The following is a 25,831-nucleotide window of genomic DNA, read 5'->3' on the forward strand; positions in this document are numbered from 1 at the left end:
GATGTGATGGAGTTTCTCAGTTTTGGTATGTGCTAAATGGATTTAATGTGGTCAGGGAATACTAATGAGAGAATTAGTGAATGAAACCCTCAGTGAGACACTGAATAGTTATGCACTGTTTCATAAATGAAGAGGGTGCAATTCTTTTCCTCAGATGGGAAACCTAAACTGGAACAATTGTGATCTGGAGGTGCTCTGATGAAGCAGTGTCAGTTATAGCAAAACAGAATAGCAATGGCAGATAGAGAATTTTCCATAGAAACTTAGGTAAACTTAGAAAATAAAAGCCATTTTCCTATCTATATGTTAGTAAATACTGAAAAATGAGCTGATATTTTATTTGGTGTTGAGTTTGTTTCTGCTCACTTTAAGTTGAGCTCACTTGCATCAGCATGTCCTAAACTGGCACTCTTTTCAGTGGTGCACTGCTCTGGAATGTATAACCCATGAGTCAGTGGTAACAAGATCTGTGCTTTTTCCTGGAAGTCGTCCCCAGTGCTACCTCTAGGAGAGTGATAATTGAGGCAGCAGCAGGAGCTGCTCTGGGCTTCACTTCAGCAGCACACTTGAGTGGCTGGAGCCCGAGAGTGCAGCAGGGCAGGCTCAGTGCCGTGGCCCTCTGGATGAACTGGAGCTGTAGTGTTTTGGGGGTGGTCATAGGGAGCAGGTAGAGGGGTGCAGTGGCATTCAGAGGTTTTCTTCTTTCTATAGTAAATCCCTTTCTGACTGCAAAAGTAGTGAGATTGAGGGGTGGGGCTGTTGTTACACAGGGGAGAAATGCAGTAAAATCAGCAAGTGTTGAAATCTATTTAATTATCAAATACTAAAAAATGTAGGCTTGGCACTCCTTCAGATATTGAAATTCTAGATGTTAACTTCACCTAATTAGGATTTTACAAATTGGTGCTGCGTTCCCTAGCTACAGGAGAAAGTAGTAAGCACTGTGTAGATCTGTATATGCCAGTGGAATCAGAATCTAATAGTTTCATACTTAATTTGCAGAGTTCATGTTTAGGTCACTGGTACTGTGCAGACATGGAAGAACTATTCTGGTATAATCTTATAATCAAAATTAAAAGGAAGCTTATTTGGTCAGGGAAAGCTGTGTGCCTGCACGTGACTGAGATCACTTAAAGATGTGCTTTAATCATGGCCACTGTTCTTGTTTCTGACTTACTTGTAGCATCTTGTCCTCGTTTGTATCATACTTAACATGAGGTAGATGGGAAATCTTAATTTCAGTAGTGTCCATCCTGTTCCCTGATTTCACAGCCAGGAGACTTCTGTGCTGGAAGCTGGCACTCAGACATCTGACTTGCAGGTGTTATGCAGAGTGATGGGGAGGAGGCAGCCTTGTGTAGGTGTTGGAGGTCACTGAGCAGGCAGTTCACCTGACATCATCTCTTAGCCTGGATCTCTGGCAGTGTTTTTCCACTCTGTGGTGCAGCAGGTGTCCAGTTCTCCCCAAGTACTGACTGATCTCATCAGCTGGCTTTTGCAGGAGCTGATGTCTTAGGTTTCTTCTCTAGATTTCCACATCCTCAGCTGAAGTTTTTTGTTTCAGTTCACTCCTGCTGGCCAGTTGTGAACTTGTGAAGGCTTGTCTCCCTGGTTTCGTGGAAAATATTTTGGGCTTATTATGTTAAGTCTGGATTCTCTTTCCAGTTCATTTTTCTCACTTCCACTCAGTTTTGCCTGGGTGTTTGTAACTGAGTGTCAAGTGAAACTGATGTATTTTAAAGCTTCTGATCAACTGTTTTTATTTTCAACAGATTTTAGTTTGATTTGTCTTCAGGGACCTTTCTAAGTATCCTGATGTTGTAATTTTTCTTCAGTTTCAGCAGATGATTCAGCTTTGACTATTTCCATGGAAATTTTCCCATTCCTAACACAGTGATACTTCTTTTTCTGACTATTGTGATTTAATAGGTAATTTCCCTATGGTGAAGATGGTGATGAGTATGTGCAATGAATCTTTACCATCCAAGTGAAGCAGGACAACCTTTATCTAGAATTTCCTCTGCCTTCATCTTGATTTGTTTTAGCTGAGGGGTGTCACTTATCTTTCAAGAGAAACTGAAATGAATATTTCAATGAACTGTTTTGAGTAAATGAGCTAATCAGCAAGCATATCTGGTTAATAGACCTGATCATACTAAAGCCTATTTGTACCTAATAGGACTGTCACTGCTCTTTGGGGTGCTCAGGTAATTTTTACTGTCAGAAGTGGAACTCTTCAGGGGTTCCACAGAGGCTATGAGCAATAGAGCCCTCTCCAGGAGGGCTCATCCTTAGTGGGATGTTTCTGTGCTCTGCCTGCCTGTTTCTGCCCTCTGCTGCAGTTTTTCTGTCTTCATGCTACCTTACTGCTGTCTATCAACTCTACTGGTGCAATTATTTTAACACATTGATTCACAAAGATTTGGTTTAATAACACTTATCCCTTGTTCTTTTGTAGTACAGTTACTAAAATGAAATTAGTTCCCTAGTCCTGTTCATCACAGACTGTTAAAATACTCCCCACTTCCAGTCTTACAGGACTGCCCTGCTGTTGCAGGGAAGTTGGATTTCAGGCATATTAGTTTTAATAGATAGCTGTATTGCATATATGAATCCTTTACTGCATCTTGGCCCTGTTACCCACTGTCATGAGTAGTCCCACTGAGGTGCAGGTACAGAATGTTTTGCTGTGATAGGCTTTTGGATACTGGGACCTTATGAAATAGTTTTGCCTGGGAACTTTTTCTGTCATCTGATTAAAAGAAGATTTCTTAAGAAGATTGGCAAAAAAAACCCCTCTATTTCCGACTTTTTGCTTTACTTCGCTTTTATTTTAGGTGTTGAGTTTACTCTTGACAAGTACAAGAACTTAGAAACTTTATTGGAAGTTCTGCTACATTCGTTAGTACGTTGTTTGATCTAGAAACAGGTGTTGCCTGACATCAAAAGTACTCTTGGTTATAGGAGGGCTGAAATGCCTGGGATCCCATGGCAGCAGTATTAAATACACCTTCAAAAACGATGGTTCCTGTGATTGCCAGCATGGTCTCTCCTGATGTGACAAACCTGAAAAACATTGAATAGCTTCTGGATTTCAGTTCAGTGTTAAGATGAATTCTTACTACTTTTTTTCATTAGCTCCACTGGTGTGCACAAGTTTAGGGGGAAAGTCTTCACTACAGAATGAGCTCAATCAAGCTAACAGTTTTGTAGTAAAAGGTTTGCTCAATGCCACTTTTGCTAATTGTTGAAGGCAGTTGACTTGTCTTCAGGAGGTCTGTCAGCTGTCCTGATCCCAAGCCACTAGCTAGAGTGCTAAACATGGGCTCCAGCTGTTCCTGTTTGGAGGGACTGTGGGGCTGCATTTGGGAAAGAACTGCAGAAGCAGCCGGGACCTGATGGTTTAAGGCTCCACTGGCATCCAGCAAAAGGAGTGCATGGAATAGCATCATTTGTGCAAAATGTGACAGTTATCTTTCCCTTTTGTAGATTCTAGTTTGAACCTCTGAAGGGTAGTGATGGTCACAGAAGCTTGTGGGACACTGCAAATGGATCTTGGGCTGGTTGTTGCTGCCTGAGTATTAAAAAATAATATTCACAGGAAAAAATGCTCTGTTCCACTCTGAAGAGCAATATTGTGGCTATTAGATGACTACTTTTTTTGCCAAGTGGCTGATTGTTAAAGCAGAAAAAACCTCTGCCAAAGAAGAAAGGAAATTGGATTCCTTCCATAGCTAGAATTGGGTTGCCCCAATTTATTTAAAAGCTCAAAAACTGCTTTAATTATTACCATATGCTTACTTCAGAAGAAATACTTTTAATAATCCCACACTTCTGACCCATTGCTAAAATTACTTGGGAAGAAGACTTTCATTTGCTAGTCATCCTTAGTGAGCTTTTCACCTGTTGTCATATTATTGTTAGTTGTGCAATAATTGAACTTGACAGAAGAATTGAGACTGAGCTTATGCACTGTTTCTATGAATTGGTGTTGCTCAGATCTTTGTAACTGCATTTCTGGTGTCTTTTCAGGGGGCAGGCATCTTTACTTCAAAAAGAAATGTCAGATGAAATACTAGGAATGGCATTAATTTTGAGATAAGTCTCTGCTCTTGTAGTTTGAGTTTCCTGGTGACTGATTTCAGTGTGTGCGTTTACTGCCTTTGAAATGGAGCAGTCTTTGTGTGATGTTCAGAGTTCAGGGAAATGCAGTTTCTGCTGAAGTCAGCTTGCATGCAAGCAGAATAATTGCATGCAAAAAATTGTGTTAGGATTTAGCAGGGGAAGGCTGAGTGCAGATGACCCTAAATAATGGTTTCAAACTGTTTTGTTTCTTATTCATGGAGTCAAACTCCTCTCTTAACAAATTGCAGCTAGTCACCGCTTTCATTCACGTGCCAGGTTTGCTGCTAACTGAACATTTTCCTTTCTTGAGCCCCAAAAGGAAAGCTGAGAGAGACTCACATGACAAAGTTAAATGCAATGTCAGCCCTTTGCTGTTTGGATAAAAATGGATCCTGAAGTGGAAAGCTTCAGACTTTATTTACTCTGTGTTTCTGACATATGCTGAAGTATTTTGAACTTTTTTTGGTGATAAGTTGGGTTTTGAATGGTTTAGTTTCTTACTGTTTGTTTAAGGCTGTTTCTCAGATTCTTGACCAGAACTTTTTAAGACTTAAGATTTCATCCTTTAGGAATCTGGGGAATTCCCCCTTCTGGAGAGGGCAGTTTCACTGACCTGTACCTCAGCCCAGGGAATGTATTTCAGAACAGTTCTCATCCCTCTGCTCTTACCTGTACTGGTGATGACTGGAGGGATGCTCCAAGTGCCTCCAGCCCAGCTTTGTTGCCTGTGCCCTGCTCACTTAAGGCCAGCGCTTCCATGCAAGTTAGAGATCAGTATCTATAGTGAGGCATCTGTTCTTACTAGCAGTAGTAATGATATATGTAACCTCACAAAGGTAGGTGGCTCTGAGAAGTGCCATACTATTTCAGGATGGAAATGGTGAAGGACAAAGCAGTTGTGTTGAAACCTGACTCACCACTCACCCCTTTGTCAGAAGCAAATGGAGAGTCTGTCTGGAGATGCACAGTGTAATGCTGCATGGGTCACAAATGTGTGTGCTTTGGGTAGCCCTTCTGTCAGTGACTGCATTCACTCTTCCTCTTCTTGGGTGAATCACACGTATGAAAAAAAATCATCCAGCTGCTTGTTGAGGAAAGTTTGGTTTAAGTATGAACTGGTGTAAAATGCATTACTGTTCAGGGACAGACATTACTCTTATAAATTGCTTTAGAAATTTAATAAGGATTGTGTCCAAAATTGTGTATACATTCAGGCATATTCCTGAAGAGCTTAGAAAATTTTATTGGTAGAATATTGTTCTTACAATTACCACATTGTGGTTGTTATAGCATTGGGTACAAATATGTGTGTCTAATAGGACAGGTAAATTTATAACCAGTCTCATGTTTAAACCGTGCTTTCTACTGCCTTCTTAACCCTCCTGTTAAAATTCCCATTTTAGTGACTTTACTTCTAAGTAGTAGCTCCTTTGACAGATTCCCTCCTACTGGAAGAAGCTTGTTCACTTGTTACTACCTACTCCATAGCTTTCACATTATTATGATGGAAATGGAATGAATATATATTCTGTATATATTAATATAGTCTGTATGCTGCCCTATGTAGAAAAGTAAGATTTTTCTTTTATTTCTGTGAATTGTTGCTAGTGTGTTTTATCTGTATGCAGCCAGTACCAAAATATGTACATCAGGAGACCTGTCTTTGGCTTGACTGTAAGGGTTGAGATTACTGTGCTAAACACTTTTTTACTCAACTTATTTCAAGAGCTCAGTAATGCAATACACATCCCTAAACAACAAAGTTTAGTTTTTAGGTATCTTTGAGAGAAAAATGATGATGTACAAGAAGTAAAATTGCAGTGTAGCCATGTAGCTCTGAACTCTCTAGGCTCCTCTTATAGGCATAAACACAACTGTAATTTTGTGGCTGTAGTGGGTTGAGACTGGAATGTATAATTCTGAGAATTTTTTTCTTTAAATTGCTATCTTTGTGCTAAACCAGATGTACAGATGAAATCAACAAAGTGCTGTTGGTGACTTGAAGTTATCAACGTTGTGGTATCATCTGTCTTAACTCCTTAGTCCCAAGTTCCCATTGTTTTCAGCCCTCCTACAGCATGTCTTTCCTCATTTCTTCCAAACCAGCTCCATTTCCCTTCAGGAGTTTTAACTGTACTTTCTGTCCTTCAGAAGATGTGTACTCCATGAAAGAGTAAATCCTAACAAAGCGGTGGGTAGGAAGAAACTGTAGCAGACTCTCATAAATCTGCCTCCCTTCTGCTTCCCTGTCAGAGAATGTGCAGCCTGTCCTGGCACCCTCTGTGCCTTGCTGGATATTGAGGCCATCGTGGTGCCTGGAGCAGCTGTCCACTGCTTCCTGCCTTTTCTATGAGCCAGAAAATGATGCTTTGCTGCCCTCATCCTGTACTGAGTAGCTGAGTACCAGCACTGTTCCAGCTTGTGTTTCTTCTCCTCTACATGGTCTGTCTCAGGAGGGTCCATGACCAAAGTGATACAGGCAAAAATCCCACCTTTGTGTATTCATGGGTTTCTGTGAATCTGCTGTGAGCAATAGTGACTCAAATTCTCAATGTTAAAAGATGTTAAACACTCAGATAACCAAAGGGGGTTCTGATTGGGTTGAATAGCTTTCCAGTTGTTTATCCAGATGTGCCAGCAGCCATGATGTTTCATGTGCCTTAAAAAAGTGAATAACTGTATAGTTGGAATCATAAAATTATTGTACTTTTAGTCAAAACACAACCTTGTTTTTCAGGGCACCTGTCTTTACTCTTACTGAGTGTACATAACCCTTTCTACTACAGATTTAGCCACATGTATTGTTCCTTCAGGGTGAAAGTGCCTCTGTAACAGCACTGTTGATTGCTGCCCTTGTTTGGTAGGTTGTGAAGATATTATTGCTGAGAGCATCTCCCTGGACACCTTGATTGCCATTCTGAAGTGGAGCTCTCAGCCCTATGGCTCCAAGTGGGTGCACAGGCAGGCGCTGCATTTCCTCTGTGAGGAGTTCACCCAGGTCATGACTTCAGAGGTCTTCTACGAGCTCAGCAAGGACCACCTGCTCACAGCCATCCAGTCTGACTATCTGCAGGTAACCTGCAGTGCACAGTGCAGCTCTCCTGCAGAACCAGCAGGATGTGCTCCTCCATGATTGGAAGTGCTTGGCAGCAGTTGATTTTAAATTATAGGCTGAAGAGGGCTTGTACACACTAAGCACTCCTTCTATAATATGTAAAAAAATTAAATGGAAATAGTGATTAAGAAAATTGTTTTGTTCTTGGATTGTAACACAACCCAAATGTGGTATATGCTGTTGCTTGGAAGTCTAACAATAGTTTATAAATGCATGCAAATTATTTTAAACAAAGCATTTCTGAATCTAACATTTGCCTTGCCTGTTTAAGAGATTTATAAAATTACATGGTGGGACTAGTTTTGCTGTAACAACACATGCTAATTTGGGGCAGTGGGAGCTAATAAACTAGAAATGGTTCAGAAAACTCAATTTATTTTCATGGAGAGAGAAAAATACAGTCTCTGACAAGTATTGCACAATTTTTATTTTTTTTTTGGTGACTTGCCTTCAGTGATTGTGTGGTTTTAGGGAGAGAGAACTGTACTGGCCAACAGAAAGACTCTGGATTTTTGCTGCCACTGCTCTTCAGAAGAGATATCTTTATAACGATGACCACCGCTTAATAGCTTAAAGATTACTAGATTTTTTTAATGCATGCATCTCAATCTTCCTTTTTTGTAAAGGATTAAGTGCTAGAGATTATTTAAAGTGGTTTTTAAAACTTTTGTTAACTTGAAGCATTACAGAAATTACAGTTGATTGTTGATCTTCCATGAGAGCTTATATTGGTGAATTTGTAATGTTAAACAAAAGCTTGAAATGCCCAGAGGTAGAACTACCCCTTTTAATTAAATTTAGTAATTCAAACTTTACAACTGTAAGTTTCCATACTTACTAAATAAAACTTTTCCTTCTGTACAAAACTTCCTCTTCATAGGGATTCAGTAAGTAATATGAATCTAGAAATTATGGTGTTATATACCTGTAGTACAGCTTAAAATATTAGGAGAAAGTGGTAAGCAGATCATAAAGTGCAAATACTTCATGCTTAGGTACAACTGTGTTTCTTTAGACCTGGAAAAGACCTGTGATTTTTTTTTTTTTTTTTTTTTTTTTTTTTTTTTTTTTTTTTTTGTGTGTGTGTGTGGGCATGTGACATTAAGCATGTACACATTACTGACTTCCTCTTTCTACAGGCAAGTGAACAAGATATTCTGAAATATCTGATTAAATGGGGAGAACACCAGTTGATGAAGAGGATAGCAGATCGAGGTGAGGATCCTTTAAACCATCCAGTACTAAACCAAATAAAACAAAATTTATGGCAGTTCTGTTTGGTGAGTCTTAGGGAAAATGAATCTACGTTGTCCATAGTCAAAACAAAGCGAATGCTCTTGCTTTCTTTAAAGGTTTTGCTATCTAAAATGAGAACACGGCATTCTGAGAGAGATAGGATTGTTTAGCCTGAAGAAGAAAAGGCTTAGAGGGGATCTTAGCAGAGTCTATAAATATCTGGTGGCAGGAAGCAAAGAAAATAGAGCAGCACTTTTCTGTTGGCACCCAGGACAAGATGAGAGGCAGAGAGGCACCAGCTGAAATACAAGAAACTCTGCAGGTGGTCAGACACTGGCACAGGTTGCCCAGCTGGATGCAGTGAAGGGCAATGTGTTGTGCCTTACCTGGGAGGTGTGGACATTGGTGGTGACTGATCCAGACTTCTAGAGGTCCTTTCAACCTCTATGACTGTCTGATTTTGAAATCTTGTTGGCTTCCTGTTGTCTCAGAATTATTCTTGTAACTAATTCATCAAATAAAAACCCTCTGTGATATCTTGTTATGCAGGCTTCTCACAGTAGTCTTACTCTTAGTTTACTGTGTCAGCCTTTCACTTCAGTTTGAGTGTGTGTCTCTGACAGGAATCAGTGGTAGTGAGAAACAAGCCAACAAGTGGCACCAGTGTTTTCCCTAAAGTAGATTTAAATGTATTTTTATGAACCTGGATGCACGTTATTGCTACAATGGTAACTTCAAGGGCAATCTTACACATGTTGGATATGGGAAGTAGGTTAAACATGTATGTCCCACATAACAAATGCAAGAATCTTGTAGTTCATCTGCACTATGAAGTGTCAATCCCATAGTGCCAGAAGAGGAGCAGAAAGGGAAGAGCCTGCCTGAGTAAAAACAGAGCAGTACTGGTGTAACTACTGCCTTGGGAGGGCTGGCCATGCTTCTGAAATCCACTGTCACTGCTTGCAACACAGCTGCTTTGTCATGCGCATGTTTTATGAAATGCAACAAAAAGTTAGTTAAAGGATGTGTTTCTAGTGTCCTGAGTAAGTATTTACGTATTTCCAAAACAGGATTTCCCAAGTGTTTGTCCTAGGGCACACTGGAACATAATGGAGCCAGTTAAACAGTAACAGACCTGGGCTTGGGCAGAAGCTGCTCCTTTGGGATCACTGCACAGCTTCTTGCTCTGGCATTCATTAAGTAAACAGCTCACATCTCTTATCTGGGATCAAGAGAAAACACAATAAGCAAAAGCAGAAATAATGGCGACACCAAATTCGGTGAGATTAGGGCCAGATTTAGTCTAGTAACTTCATTTAAATTCCTCAGTGGCACTGCTTGTATTGCAGCTCTGAATGTGTGATGGTATCAGTGCCACAAAGCATTGGGGAATGTAAGGAGCTAAAACTTGTAAGGTGGCCAAAACTTGAGCTGCATGTACTGAGGCAGGGTGGATATGTTTGGGAGGTTTCCTCAAAGAGGGAAGCTAGTCAGTCACATGCAGGTTGGGCACAATACCTAAAATACACATGTGGCTGCATGGTCATCTTGCTGTCTCCTGGAAGATGCCACTTCTGGTACAAATAGGTGTCCTGTGACCATGAGAGCAATTTGAGAGGGCTTGACACGATGTTACTGAGGTGGGTTACACAAGGATGCTAGAATAATGTATCCCTGAGGACTCTTCAGACCTTAATTGATAAAAAGTGTCTTTGAAAACTGCTGGGGAAAGGCAGAGGAGCTGCAGTGGAGTCCTTGGGAGAGCTGCTAGCAGGGAAGTACAACTGCTTTACTGCTTTCTTGGCATAGCTGTTAATCGAGCTTTCCAAATGTTTATGGCAATTGCTATGTTTGTATTTTCTGCCTGGCCTACACTTTGAAGCTGGCAGCTGTGCCAATGACCCGTGCTGGTGTAAACTGAACCTGTCTCTGTGGATGCTTTGTACAAGATTTTAAGGCATGAGGTAGAATCATAGAATCATTTAGGCTGGAAAAGACCTCCAGGATCATGGAGTCCAACCTTTGACCAATCCACCACCCTGTCAGCTAGACCATAGCACCAAGTGCCCTGTTCAGTTGCTAGTTTTGTGGAACAGTGCTGATGAGCCCTACTGGTATAAAATGAGAATTTGCCTTCCTTTTCTTTAACCTCCCCTGTAAGGTAAGCCTTGTACCTCCTGCTGTCCTCTCTAAACTTCCTGATGAAAACTTAGCATGTCTTGTTCCTTCCCACAGAGCCTAATTTACTCAGTGGTACTGCTCACAGTGTGAATAAAAGAGGTGTGAAGAGGAGAGATCTTGACATTGAGGAGCTGAGGGAGATCCTGTCTCCACTTTTACCTTTTGTCCGCATTGAGCACATCTTACCCATGAACAGTGAAGTACTGAGTGATGCAGTAAGTCAGTAGTCTCATACAAATACATCTATGCATGTTACAGTGTTCAGGTGTGAAGGGGTTTTTTGCTTTGATGGGTGTTGGTTTTGTTTGTTTATTTTAAGGATGAACTTCTAAAATGTTATCATTGAGAGTAATAGATGTGTAACACTGTTTTTCTGGTTAGGTTTTGTGTTCTTTAAATCTATCAAAAGGCTAAAAGTGTAAAGAATGCATTTATTGCAAGTTTTTACCATATTAGTACTTAAAAAACCGTAAAACTCTTTCTTGATTCTTAAAGATGAAGAGAGGCCTGATTAGTACTCCTCCTTCAGACATGCTACCAACTTCAGAAGGTGGAAAGTCAAATGCCTGGCTGCGGCAAAAAAATGCTGGAATATATGTGCGGCCAAGACTGTTCTCACCATATGTGGAGGAGGCCAAGGTAATATCAGCAACCCTTGACTGTTCTCAGCTTGGAGTCATCAGGGGGTTCTGTAAACAGGGAAAGATTTTGGGATGTTTTGTCTCTTTACATGTACTGGCCTAAAATACTAACATTTTCAGTTTAACAAGACTTACAAGATTGATCATCAGGCTCAAGTCTCTAGAACTGGTCAGAAAAATTTCAACAAAATTTTTTTTTGTCGAAATTGAAATGTTTGCGAGACAGATGTTGATGAAATTCCACCGGAAACAAAGCAGCGTTGTGAGGGAAACCTCCCTGGTTTCCAGCCAGCTTGCCGGCCCAGCTCCTCGGCAGCCCTCCTGGCAGGCGGATGGCAAGGTGAGAGCCTGAGAGTCCCAGTCTGCAGCTAGTCAGCAACCTTGGTGCCAGCTCTTTCAGGCTCCCCAGCTCCCACCAGAGCTGGGTGGGGAACTGCTATTCCACTGGGCAGAGGACTGATATTTCATCACCTTGTTTAAATCAGAACATACCCAAAATCTTGTGATCCTCCGCAAAATGGAATAAGTATCCTGTGTCCGATTTGAATGAATTTGTTTCCCTCTTTGTTTCTCTCTCAAGCAGTTGCTTCCCTGTTTAATTTCTTGCATGAGCACTGTCAAGCTGAAGGTCTTGTAGCATCTCTGGTGGTGATGTTTGGTGGCAGGGTGGAGATGGTGCTGTGTGGGGCAGGAATGTGCCACGTTCTGTTGGACAGAATGGGAGCCTTCTGTGTCACTGACCAATGCCACCACTTCAGATGGCTCTGATCTGAGTTGAGAGCTTTGAGTCCCAGCAGTGCAGGTGACAACAGAGCAAGAAGGTTAGATGAAACTGTGTACATCCACATCACTACAGGCTCTGACATGTGCTCTGGTGAATTTGGAGCTTTTGCCCTGTGCCTGGTTTTTAAAGGTATAAGATGTTGTTGATGGTTTTTAAATGTATAAGATGTTGTTGACTGGGGAAGGGAAGAAATGAAACTACTTTGCATTTTGGGCACAGCAGTTAGAGAGAGCACCAAGTGGCAGTAAAATAGCAAAAGAAGACCAGCTGGTTAAAATGTTCTCTTTGTATCTTGGATTGCTAAAACTAACAAAAACGTGATAAAAGCTTTGACTCTTAGTTTTCAGGTGTATGCTATGGGAGTGCTTTAGTATTTATCCAGAGTAAAAAGTGCGTTCTTACAACCCCCATATCCATGTAAGAATTCCTGCTTGTTAATACTGGTTTCATATTATGCTGTTTGTATTTTAAAATAATTTTAAGGCTTTTTGACCTTAGAGGGAAGACTGTCATAGTCTCTGGTAACTTTACTTAATTGTGAATGAGTAGTTGTTTTTTTGGGGGTTTTTTTTGGTTTTTTTTTTTTTTTTACTCCCCTGTCAGTCTACCATTTTTTGAAATAAGTTCATTTGATCTTAAGTAAGAATCTTCGAAGTGTAGGCCAAAATCCTTTTCTACTCTTTAGATGTCTGAGAAAAACAGGTTTCATTTTCAGGCTAGTGCCTTCTACTCAATGGCACAGAAAGTTGAGACTCATAGGCAGTAATTGTCCTAAGTCCAGAGGGTCTGGCTTCGAGAAGATCAGGTCTAATCTGACAGGTTAAAGTAAACAAAGCATCCTTCCCAAACTATTCTCCTGCCTGCTTTTAGCTCAAACCCAACTATGATCATGCCTGGAAAATCGAATAGAAAATGCTAATTAAAAGCCAGATGTTGTTTGTGACCTGACAAAGTGTGGTGTGGACACAGCCAGCCTTGTGTGGCTGGGCTGTGCTGGCAGCAGTGGCAGTGGGGGCTGTGCAGTGCCCTCATGAGGCTCTGGGGCTGTCAGTGCTGGATGAGATGATGGTGGAGCAGCCCTGGTGTGGCTGGGCTTTGCTGTCACTGGGGTGTGTGCAGTGCCCTCACGGGGCTCTGGTGCTGTCAGATGGTGGAGCAGCCTGGTGTGGCTGGGCTGTGCTGGCAGTGGGTGTGTGCAGTGCCCTCACGGGGCTCTGGTGCTGTCGTTGCAGTCGGTGCTGGATGAGATGATGGTGGAGCAGACAGACCTGGTGCGCCTGCGCATGGTGCGGATGTCCAACGTGCCCGACACGCTGTACATGGTGAACAACGCGGTGCCGCAGTGCTGCCACGTCATCACCCACCAGCAAGTGAGCACCAACCAGAGCAGCCCTCCCTCAGTTATAGCCAACGAGATCCCAGGTGAGCTCCTGGGAGTGTGGGGGTGGAGTGAGTGCACTTATTGAATTGATCATTTCCTCAGAGAGTAGTTCTGCACCAGGAATAGTCCTTCTGCTTTGGTCTGTCCCAAAGACATTAACTGGTTTTGCATGGCAGAGTAACTAGTTGGACAACAAAACCCTTGGACTGGTTAAACACAGTAGAATGCTTGCTGGTGCCTGGCTCTCTATTCTCAGAATTTTTGATAGGGTTCTCAGTTTTCTACAAACCAGTTGTCCAATATAGGTAAGATCTGTGAGTCTGGAAAACTTCTTTCAAAAATCAAAAGCCAGAGAACATAATTTGTAAGGAAATCAGCTGAACTCAGTATGCCAGAAAAGTACTGGAAATGAGAATTCAAAACACATTTACTTCAATTTACCAAATCCACTTTAGCTTTGAAGCCAAACCAACTTAATTCCTTGTGGAAGAATGTGTCAGAGTGCATTTTTATAGGCTCAAGTAAATATGGCCTCTCCTGACTTCAGGATGATTGGTGTGACATTCCCCATAGGCAAGCCAGGAAAATACATACTAAATATATTTTGTCATTTATGCATATGAACTTTTGGTGTCAGACTGGAAGAATTTATCTAGTGTGGTTCCTAAAGCATCTAGCTCTTTCTGCCTTTCCCCTGTCCCATTAATACTCAGTGTGCATAGAGAAGACACTGTCACAGCTTGCAACCGATGACAAGTTGGCAGAGTCAGTGCATGTTTTGGAGGGCAGGATTAGATAGCTAAATGACCAAGATTACATTTTAATTCAGTGAAGGAAAATGCTGTGCTATGGCATTCCCCATTTTATAAGCTCTTTATATATCAATTAGGTCTCTCTTCAGTCAGCTATGTTGAAAGGAAGTAGATAAATCATTCCTACCATGCTAGACCCAGGACCAAAGTAATGGATTGAAATTGCTGCAAGAGAATTTAATTTGAAGTGTTAGGAATATTTGAAACACTGTTTAGTTCTAAGATTTCTAGGAAATTTTGTGGAATGGTTTTGATCTGTTTGCTTCTTGTAGTCTGGGAAGGAACTTGATAAAGCTGAAAATGAGCTTCTGAGAACTTACTTTTGAAAAATTTGATAAAAGTACCAATTGTTTCTTTAGAAATCTGGAGCCCTCAGCAAAACTGTGGCATCTCAGCAGTGCATTATAGTACTTGGACTTCCCTTCCTAGAAAAGTGTAAATATACTTAGCATGAATTGAATATAAAGTATTGAATGTAAAATAGGACTTTGATAACACTTTGCTCAATCCTAATTCCAAAGAATTTGAGAAAGGCAGCAGTTTCTCAGAGGCTTTCAGTATTTTGCCAAAGTTCTTGTGTTCTTAAAAAAACTGGCTCTGTTGGCAAGCATGAAACATCTTGACCAATCTGAAACTCCCCTGTGTCTTGGTTCTGTACAATTTAATAGGTAGGAAATATTGCCAGTCCTTTGATTTGAACATAGATACGAGCTCTGAGCCTGGCCAGTAGTTGGAGTGCAGGAATTGTGTCCTGGCAACTGTTTGCTTTGCTTAGTCCTGTAATTAAGGAGCAAAAGAATTGATTGGTTTGCCAGTGCCTTTTTGCTAGAATGGGCAGATGGGACCCATTAATGTGAGGCGATTAAAGCCTGTCCCAACCTCGAACTTGTACAGGAGTCCATCCTGAAGCACGGATGGGGCCCAGGGAGCCCTGGGGGCAGAGCTGGGCAGCGTCACCTCCCTCTGTCCCTGCCTTCTCCTTGGTCCCTCTGCCTGGGCACTGTGTTTGCACAAACCTGCTGGCAGTGTGTTTAGTGCTCTTCCTGCAGCACTATTGTAAAATTAGTTCAGCTGAAGCCTGCTCTAACTTGAGGCCAGGTTCTGCAAGCGGTTGGGTTTCTTTACACATTTTCCAGTTTCAGTCTAAATTAGAAGTCTTGCAACTGAAATAATTGTATTTTTTTATACACATAATCTTTCTTCCATGTGTTTCACATGAATAGTAGTAAAAAAACCCAAAAAAACCTAGGGTTTGAGAAGACAGTATTTTTAAATGAAAACTCTATCATTTTTATGCCTACTAGTTTGGAGATCTGCTTCAGACTTCTCTTAGATCCTCTTTAAGTATTAGCAAAATACTGGCTGTAGCTAAACATCTGGTTGCTAAAACAGGTTTTGTCAGAAGAATTTTAGTGTGTGGAGGGTAGAGCCTTGAAGACTGGTTAGAATGGGTTCCTTCCCTCCCCTCTCAGTACAGGAACTCCATTAAGGAGGGGAATATTTTGCACTGTATTTTACATATACTTCTCCTTCATCTACCAGTGTAAACTTGTAAAATGAAATTGGTACTAGTTGTAATTGTGTGGTGTTTCTCCTTCTCTGTTATGCAAATGTCTTTTCACACTGTTTGCTGTATGATCTGGTGAATTTTTATGAGCTTTCATTACAGACATCTATCTGGTCATGGTAGTATGTAAAGCTGGTAAAGGATCAGACACCAGGACTTACATTTGTCTTCCCTATTTATATGCGCATTTTCCTTAGGACAGAAACACCACAGAGAAATATCATTCATCATCAAACATCAGTAAGAAGTGGCATGAGAAAGTTTTGCAACAGGATAAATACCCAAAGTTATACATTACTTTCTTTTGGAATGGTTTTTTTTTTTTAATTATTTCAATATGAGTGCATAAAACAACATAATTTTAACAGGTTTTTGTTGGCTTACACTTTGTGTAACTTGTGTAAAATGCCCTTTCTCTAGTTACATACTGGTGTTATGGTCTTTTGATTATAGAACTACATTAGAAGTATGAAATGTATGCCAAAAAAATCAATGAATTCTTGGCCTGTGCAATTCATGAGGGAACATTCAGTTGTTATTTAAGATATCCTGCCCCCGCCTCAAATCATGGAATTCCTGCATCATGAGCGGTTTATAAAGAAAGCTCTATTTGGGCCTTATTCTAGCAGAAGCTAGAGAAGTGGTGAATGTTTTTATCATTTGTAGGATGTGTGTTATCCCATGTGGCTTAATGATGCTCCATGGAACATGTGTTAAGTTGAACAGTTCTTGGCAGAATGCTTCTTTAAAAAAACCAAAAGCCAGGGCAACCTGATGCTAGATTTTTCCTTCAGAATAAATCTAACCATTGCAATTAAAGTTACTGTCTGACAGCTGAAAGGAAGGCCTCTCTGTTATCCCCCTGCACTGTCTGTTGTCCCGCAGTTCCCAGTCTGGTGGTGGTGAAGGAGATGATCCGGCGGCTGCAGGAGCTGCGGCACACGGAGCAGGTGCAGCGCGCCTACGCCCTCAACTGCGGCGAGGGCGCCACCGTCAGCTACGAGATCCAGATCCGCGTGCTGCGGGAGTTTGGCCTCTCGGATGCTGCTGCTGAGCTCCTGCAGGTGTGGAGCAGGGCTGGGAGAGCATGGAGGGACTGGGTTGTGTGCCCTGCATAGCAGTACTTGCTGTGTGTGCACACAGGTGTTTTGAAATGCCTGCGTGACTGTCCAGGTGCAAACGCCAGTTGCATTTGATGTATGATTTTATAAAGCTCTAAGTGCAATGTCAAGAGTCATTGCCATTCAGGAGGCTCTTACTGACACAAATTTTGGGGGACAAATTAAAACTGCTAAAGGGAGTGGATGAGAACAGTAGAATCATAACTTGAAACTTAGATTATTATTTATTCTTAAAACAGAGAGGAGGAAAAGTAGTAACTTATGCTTTAGCTCTGACCGTACATGTCAGGGCTGGGAAACTGAAAATCCCTCTTCTGTTTATACACTGGTGCTAAAGCAAATGCATCTGTTGGTCAACTTACAGTGAATCTGATGCTTCTTGTCTTATTTTAGAAAAGCCCCAATCAGTTTTGCATGGTAGCTGTAGTCACCTTGTAATGTTGGTGAGCTTGTATGTAGCACAGCCAGGCAGTTAGAGTATTAGCATGTTTCTAAGGGATTTTTCTAGATGTCTTCCTCCTTTGTCTTGTAACATGCTGGGTCTTTTACCTCTGCAGAATCCTCACAAATTCTTTCCTGATGAGCGATTTGGGGATGAGAGCCCACTGCTGACAGTGAGACAGTCTGGACGATGTCGCGTCAACAGCACTCCCACTGCAGAAACCATGTTTACAGAACTGGACTCTTTCGTGGCCTTCCATCCACCATTGCCCCCTCCTCCACCTCCATACCACCCACCAGCAACTCCTATTCACAACCAGTTCAAAGTGGGCTGGAAGCAAAGGGTGCCAAGCCAACATCCCTCCCGTTCCTTCTCCTACCCGTGCAACCACTCTCTGTTCCACTCATCGCGCGCCGCCCCCAAGGCCGCCGCCCCCGCGTACCTGCCCGGCGGCAGCGCCAAGGCCGCGCCCCCCGACTGCACCAACACGGCCGCGCTGGGCCGGCAGACCGTGGCGGCGGCGGCCGCTGTCATGACAGCTGAGAAACAAGTGGTAAGTGTGGGCATTTCTCCTCTTTTGCCTGTTTCTGGCTGTTCAAAGTACCTCATCGAAGGAACTGGAGAGAATGGTTATGGTGGAGTAGCTTGGCTTTGTTATATGAAGTCAGCGTCTTTGTTGGTTAGGAGGTTTTTCTACCAAACTGTCTGTCAGCATTCTCTAAAGGCAAGTGAGAATCCCTATAGGAGAATGAGCGTTCCAGGGCAAGAGTATTGTTGGAGGGCCAAATGGCACTCAGGAATCTTCTGAAATCATAGAATATCCTGAGTTGGAAGGGACACACAGGGTCTGTTTCAGTGTTCAACCACCTGGTGGGTGCAGAACCTTTCAGTCCTGTCACTGGTCACAAGAGAGATCAGTGTCTGCCCCTCCTCTTCCCCTCAGAGGAAGCTGTAACTGCAGAGGGGTCTCCCCTCAATCTCCTCTAGGCTGAACAGACAAGTGACCTCAGCCACCCCTCATGTCACAAATGTAGTTTGCTCTACACTAAAACAAAGCATAAGCCAGCCCCAGTAGTACACACTGTAATTCAGGTAGAAGTAGTGGGGATATTTTGGCTAACTGCAGGTACATAGTCTGTAGTAAACAGGTTGTCTTTATACATGTGTGAAGAGTATGAAAGCTTTACAACTGAGAAGTATTTGAAAAGGAATTGGCAAGCAGAAATTGGTAATTGCTGATAAAAAGGAGTTTGTAACAGCATGTAAAAGCAGTCATTATAGTTGCTGAACTACAATATGATGCAATAAAACCAACAGACTATAAGACATGCAGTAAAGACAGCTTTATAAAATACAGGAAGTGCTGAATGAAGAATTTCATCATTTATTTCTGCAGTGAAAAAACTGTCAGTGCATAGTTGTGCCACATTAGGTGCAGATTTGATCCTCAAGTTCTGATTGGAAAAATGGATTTTATTTTCTTCCCATTAGCAATTGTCTTAAATATTTTGCGCTTCTTTTTTTATTTTAGAATAAAATTTATAACTTCATATTAGAAATGTGTGCCATTGTTTGGTCAAAGGTGGGATTCATAGCATGTCACTCTCCTTTGATCAATACTGACTTCCCTAAGGAAACTATACTGTAACCTTTTTCATGTCAGAAATATTTCTGCCAGAACGTGTCCATAAGTAATGCAAGGGGGAGCATAGGCTTAATATAGGTGATATTTTTGTTCTGTATTCTTTCTGCAATTTGTGAGTTACTTTATCAATGATTACTAAAGTTGCTTTCATGAGAAATGGTAAGTGTAAGTAGAAATTCTCACTCCACTGTCTGGCAGGCTGTGATATGTGCCGTTCTGCACTGAGGCAAGCATGCGATAGGTGAGAAGAACGCCACACAGCAGCTTCCATGTACTCTGTGGGTCTGGTGAGCTCTGTAACTGAGGCTCCCCCCGAGCCTGTCCTGAGCACACGTCTGCAGTTCACTAACTTTAAAATGGGAAAGCAGAAGGGTTGTGTCTGAGGTGATGACAGGTGTGTCGTGGCTTCCCTGCACTGCAGCTGTGTGCTGTGACAAACCATTTGTTGGGCTCTGCACCAAGTACTTTGTTTGTTTGATAATTGTAAATGGCTTAAAGCAAGCCTGCCTTTAAAAAGTTCAGCAGTACGTTGTCCTTTACTGCATGTTCAAGGCAGGATGCATTTAGGAGGAGTAAATGTAATTGTGACATGGCAGCTTCATGGAGGAGAGAAGCAGGAAGGTGAAGGTTGGTGGATAGATGTGTTCCTTAAACAGTGCAGGAAACTTGCAGGCTGAAGTTGACAAGACTAAAGTAGATTAAGAAAATGCCATTTTAAATTACAAAAAGTATCATCAACAGTTTGTGTTTAGCTCTAGTCTCTGTTTCCATGGACCCATTTCTTTTCTTTTGCAGTGCACTCAGCCCCTGCTGAACGAGCTGATGCCGGACATCGCGATGGGAGTGTCAGCAATGTCTCTGAAGGACAGAAGGTTGCCCGAGCTCACGGTGGACACGGAGCTGAGCCAGGCGGTTACAGAGGTAGGGCCCGGCCCACCCCAGCACATTTCATGCATTCAGAACAGACACCTGCCTACTTCTCGGAAAAAACATGCAATAGAGCAAAAAATAGATGCTCGAGAAAACCCACAGGAATATCCTGACTTCTATGACTTCTCCAATGCTGCATGCAGGCCCTCCACTCCAGCACCCAACAGGCACAGTCCTTCACCTTCACAAGGCATTTATTTTGGCCCAGATTTGTACAGCCACAATAAGGCATCACCAAGTGGCTTAAAGTCAGCCTATCTACCTTCCCAGATCTCTCCTAAAAAGCAAGAGGATTCTAGGAGGGAGTACCTGCTCTCCCAGGATGGGCATCAGCACAGGCAGAAGAATGAGCCAATACACCTCGATGTCTTAGAGCAGCCCCCCCAGCGGCTGGACTTGGCACTGGCTGCCCAGGAGAGTGCTGGGAATGGCCCTGTTCACGTCAGGGGAAGAACAAAAATGGAAACGGATTTAACCTACGGGCTCACCTCCAACAGACCTTCCCTCTCTGCATACAGCTCTGACGTGCCAGAAGAGAGACCCAGTAGGAGACTGGCAGATGATGAGCCATTGGAACATGGAGCACAGAGAAATGCAGATTTGGAAAGGGAAGATGGAGTAAGCAGAGGAAGGAGGTCTCCAAACAAACCAGACTTCCTGTACAAAAAATCTGCCCTATGAAAGCAACCTCCACTATTTCTCTGTGCCTAAGAGTTGTAAACATCCCATTCCTTGCAACTTTTGGCCTGACTTCTGTCAGAGAAATTCTTTCATGCCAGCAGAAAAATTCAGCTTTGCTCACTTGGTTTGTACATACATTGCTTTATTAGAGACAGCATGTTATCAGTTTGGTTTTAATGCTGCTTCTGGGTTTATTTTGTTGCAGTTTTTTTTTTTTTTGAGCAGATTTAATTCAGCCTTTTAAAAAAACAGAAACTGGTACCTTTTTTCTACGACCTGGTAGCCTTTTGCACCTGTACATCTATTTTAGTGTATTAGTTTTGTACTAATATGTTAAACTTTAATGTCACATTTAAAGGACTGTATTTTCATACTTTTGCATTTACCCTTTCACATGCTGATTCTCTATGTGCATTGGGTTGCACATTATGAAATGTATTTTCTTATGAGATAATAACAGTGCGTTTATTTTTTAATTATAGGAATTCCAAAGAACAGCACATCAAAAAAACCTACATTTTTAGTTGAATTTTTTTTTTGTTTGTTCAGATTGAAATCTTCCTGATTTTTATGACTACAGCAAGAATCCAATCTAATATTTTGTTTGAAAAGTTCTGGCAGCTGGTCTTCTCTTTATATACATAGCAAACCCACTTCGAGAATTATATTTGGGGTTTTAAAAATCCAGAGGGGTATTTAGGAATCCAAATTCCTGTGAAATTCACTGGAATAGGACAGTATGAGTCTGTTTACTTTTGTTTCGGCTGTGACCATGGAGGACTCCATGATCACCTGGAAGCAGGAAGCACTTACTAGACAGACTAGAATTGCTGATTTGCCCACTTAGAAATAAATGTAGAAATACTGTAAAAATTACAGTAATTACTTGTTCTTCCAGCTGCTCATCCGTGGGTAAGCCAAGACCAGGTGAGCGGATTCCTGCCGACTCCTGGGCTGTCAGGAAGCCGAGGCTCGGAACCTTCACTGTTGCCCGAACACGCGGCAGGGTTTCCCTGCCGGGGTGACAGCCCAAGGCCTTGCTTTCTCCTGCCTGTGCTTTCCAAAGGGCTTCACTCTCAGTGACAGCGCTCCTCACGTGGTGCTGCCCCACAGGTGCAGCTGTTCTGTGAGCAGAATCCAAGGGAAGAGTCCCTGCTTCAGCATCACCACGCTTTGGCGCTCTTAAATTACACCTCCATTGCCTGATTTGCTTTTTGAAAGCACAGAAATGAGATTCCCCTGTTAGCAGGGTGTGAGGAGGGGAGGATGCTCATCTGGGCTGGCTCCTGCCACTGGGGCAGGGTTCAGCAGAGCACCAGGGGAAGGGTTACAGTTATGAATTACGTCCTTAATACTCGTGGTGCAGTTCTAATCACAAATTCATTGCATTCATTGATCCCTGTCTGATGCCACTGCAGAGTAGTGATTGCTGGTAAGGTCCTGTTTAGTGGGAGGTTAAATGCAGTTTCTGTAATGAATTTTTCTATAGCAGAAAACTACAGTCCCAGGTGTGACCTAAGGACTGCTTTTAGGTTAGGTAGGATTGTTTCCTGCAGCTCAAAGTGCTTAATACTGTTTAACAGAAATCTTGCTGCAACTTTACTTTTGGTTTTAGTTGATGGCAAATTCTTACCTAATGTGTTTCATTAAAGTATGGAGGGCCTAGTAACAACACAGTGTTACTGAAATATATTGAATTCTGCGTTTCCAAACTACCAAATAGCTTCTGAATGAATTAAGATATGGGTTCTTTGAACCAATAAACTCTGTGTCTCCTGCTGACACATCTGTAGGCCTGCTTCTGTGGTGGTTCTGCAGGTGTTCCTTTTGAGATGCAGCCATGGAAAGCATGGGGTAGGGCTGGAGCAGAAACTTGCCTAAACTCTGCAGGTGATGTGTCTTGTGTGTGAGGGGAGATTTTTTTTCCTCTGTCAGCTTTTTTTAATGTTGTTTTTTGCCCACAGTCAAGGCACTGGGTGGTCCTGGCTTCATCACCCATGTGTGGGATTTCCATGGGGCTGTGGTGTAGGACACTGTTAAACGCAGGAAGGTGTCAGTGGGGGATGCTGCTGCTGCAGTTCAGGGGCTGAGGCTCTCTGGGTTTCTCCTGAGGAGTTGAGCCCAGTGCTGACTGCATCACTAACCACACACAAGGGTGTCATCCTCACCAGAACCAGGACCTTTCAGCACACACCCTGAAACTCCCTGCACTTGCATCATGTACGTGTTGGTGGCTTAACTACTAAAAAATTACAGCTGCCCTCAGAAAACTTATTATTCTCAGTATTTTTGCCTAAAACTGATAGATGTACTTCAGGAAAACTACTTTGATTATCACAGTTTGATGTGGCACTGTGTACTTGGGCAGAGGTGGGACTGAGATCTACAGGTAAAACTCTAAAGCTTGAAATTTGGGGAGGGAGGTGTGGCTGATGAAGATGAGAAGTTCTGAGGTTATGGCTTGAGGGAAATCATGAAATGCTTTGGAATAATAATTTCTGGTGAGAAATGCCTCTGGGGAGGACATGTCTGCGTTTTAGAATACAAAATTGTTTCTGAAGTCTCAGGAGCTGTGCAGTATTAAAAAAAGGATTAAGTGTTTAAAAGTAGATGCAGAATGAAAGACAAGTCCTTCTGAGGTCACAAAGACAATCAGGCCATATAGACAATCTGTTTTCACTTGCATATTTTGAATTGGGAAGAAGATGGCAGCTAATGGCAGCTGGTCTGAAGTGGAAAAGAAGGATTTCTTGAATTACTGGAACTTTATTTTTGTACTCCAGAGCAGGATTTCCTACTTGGGATGTGCAGAGGGGTGAGACCATTTTTCATGGCAGCATTATTCAGAAGCCAGTGTTCATCCTCCATCTCACTCGCACACCACACATACCTGTGCTACCTGCTACTCCTTGTTCTCTGTCTACTGAAACTTTGGTGCAGAAGCTCCTTGTTTACATGAAGCACTTTCTGATTAGGCTGGAAATTGACATCTTTTCCTTCTATAAATTAGATGGAAATGACAGATTATTGACTATTTTGCTTGAGGATAGAGTTATAAACATTGTTTTTTTGAATGAGGGAGACTCATGTTCCTTGTTCTGTTAAAGAGAGAGGTCAGACTTGCATTTAGTGAGCAACATGCAAAAAGGTCTTATTCCTCTTTCCCCAAACCCAACTCCTTTTTTCCTTAATATATGGATGAGTAACTTAATTCCTAAAATACATTCTTCCTTTGAAATGTTTTGTTGTTCCACAGAATTACTGTAGTTGTGTATTAGTAACTGCTGTGTTGATTGGCAGTTTCATGTTGTATTTTCCTGTTCTTAAGGATTTTCACTTATGAAATTTAAGGCTGTGGCCACCTGTCCTTGTAAGCCTTGGGTTTTGATCCCAGAATGTCCCAAATGTATGTCTTTAGGGGTTTCTTTGGTTTGGGTTTGGGAAAGGGGTGGGGGCAAGGGGGGTTGGGTGTTTTGTGTGGGTTTTTGGTTTGGTTGTTTTGGTTGTTTTTCTGGTTTGTTTGGGTTTTTTTTTGAAAGAACACTAATGCTGTTTGAGGCACTGTTCTAGTAATTGTATGCTTCTATGGTAGAGGTGGTGCTGAGCCCTGCTGGATGCAGGGAACAGCTTTGAGGGAAACTTGTAAAACCACATTTGGGGTTTCTGTAATTACCTGTACTGCCAGAAGGCAGCCCTGCCCTCGGCAGTGTTAAGAATTTGTTTCTTGTCCTTGTGTTGTTACTGGTATAAAGTCAAGTGCCTTCAATGCTAAAGGCTCAGAAAACTTTCTTAAACTGACTTCATGTCCTATGCAAGTGTTTTTTCTACAACCTGCATAACCAGTACTTTGTAAAACTTGTTTACGCTTCAATTGTACATAGTGTTTTTTTAAAAAAAATAGTATTTTTATTTAGGTACCTCCAAACTTGAATTCTAGTCTTGTGTGATGCATTGTAAAACAATACATTTCTCTTTTGAGTACCATTACAGTTGTAAAAAGGTTTTCACTGGTTCTATTTTTCTACTGTTGCTGAGAAGCATGTAACACTGACTTTATCCTACGTATAGTTGGCATTTCAAATAAATGGCTTGTATAGAACGTGGTTGTGTGGCTGCTTCCCCTGAGCTGCTGCTCCTGGCTGCACCCAGCACCCTGCCCTGCTCACTCCAGGCTGCAGTGACGGGCTGGGGTGAAGGAGCCCAGCAATAAAGTGAAAAGGCTTTTGGAAAAAAAGGGGCACAGTGATGCTGTGAACACCAAAGCCGTGGTATCAGCCAGTGTGTAAAAGAGGGATTTGAAATGAGTCACTGATCAGGCAGTTAAAACCAGGGGAAAGCATTTCAGTGAAGTAACTCTGTGAGCCCTGGCTGGAGCCTGCCTGCCTGAGGCCGTGCCCTGTGGAAGGCAGTAGGGCTGCTCTGAGCTGGGCCTTGGGCCGCAGCCCTGCGTGCAAGAAGTGGGTGTTCATTTTCTCACCAGAGCAGCTGGGCAGATGTTCAGTACCCAGCATTCCCAGGCTGCAGTTTCCCTGCCAGCTATTCCAGCTGACAATTCATTACATCTGTGTCTCAGGAACAAGTGCCTCACTGCTTCAGAGCAATGGCTGAAGTTCAGAAGTGTCATCTGGCCTGGTCCCACTCTGGTGTACAAGAGCAGAACACCGTGGGTTACATCCTGACACGGAGCACAGGTGTGTTAGGAGAGGGAGAACTGTGGTCCCACATGTCAATTACTGACACCTTCACTCCCACACCCAGGAAGATGAGTTCTAGGAGCTTCCTAAATTAGAAAATTTTAATATTTTTTCTTACAGGCTGTCACTTTGGAGCAGTGCTTCTAAGCCTGCCAGCCTCAGAGGAGAGGAGGATGCCTGACCCCTTTGCTTAGGGGAGGCTTTTTGCAGTGGAAGGGGAGACTTGGAGCTGGGTCCTCTCAGGTGCACCCTGCTTCAGTCCAGGCTGATGCCAGGAATGGACAGTGCTCATCTGGCCCTGTGCTCTGCACCTGGAGCCACAGGAATTCTACATTTGAACTCACTCCTTCCATCAGTGCTGTATTTTCTTAATCACAGCAAGGCTGGCACTGGGTCATAAAGCATTTCTGTGATCACTGGGGCCTTTCCTGTGGAAGACACAATTGCCTTTGGGTACCCTCTCCCCCACTCCTTCA

General features: G+C 42.4%; 1 protein-coding gene across 3 annotated transcripts in view; it reads left to right on the forward strand.

Annotated features, from left to right (window-relative positions):
- Window positions 1–24,760, forward strand: part of BTBD7 (BTB domain containing 7) — a 51,509-nt gene extending 26,749 nt beyond the window's left edge. For 2 of the 3 annotated variants that reach the window (XM_064714481.1, XM_064714482.1), the window contains exons 4-12: window positions 6,990–7,198; window positions 8,380–8,455; window positions 10,712–10,872; window positions 11,153–11,296; window positions 11,525–11,638; window positions 13,315–13,504; window positions 16,728–16,906; window positions 17,521–17,958; window positions 19,846–24,760. In XM_064714481.1, the coding sequence (XP_064570551.1) occupies window positions 6,990–7,198; window positions 8,380–8,455; window positions 10,712–10,872; window positions 11,153–11,296; window positions 11,525–11,638; window positions 13,315–13,504; window positions 16,728–16,906; window positions 17,521–17,958; window positions 19,846–20,661 (2,327 nt within the window). In that variant the 3' untranslated portion in view covers window positions 20,662–24,760. The remainder of the gene's footprint in view (window positions 1–6,989; window positions 7,199–8,379; window positions 8,456–10,711; window positions 10,873–11,152; window positions 11,297–11,524; window positions 11,639–13,314; window positions 13,505–16,727; window positions 16,907–17,520; window positions 17,959–19,845) is intronic. The other variant, XM_064714483.1, reaches the window with a different exon arrangement.
- Window positions 24,761–25,831: the final 1,071 nt, after the last annotated feature.

The sequence above is a fragment of the Zonotrichia leucophrys genome, chromosome 5, assembly GCF_028769735.1.
Source record: "Zonotrichia leucophrys gambelii isolate GWCS_2022_RI chromosome 5, RI_Zleu_2.0, whole genome shotgun sequence".
NCBI lineage: Eukaryota > Metazoa > Chordata > Aves > Passeriformes > Passerellidae > Zonotrichia > Zonotrichia leucophrys.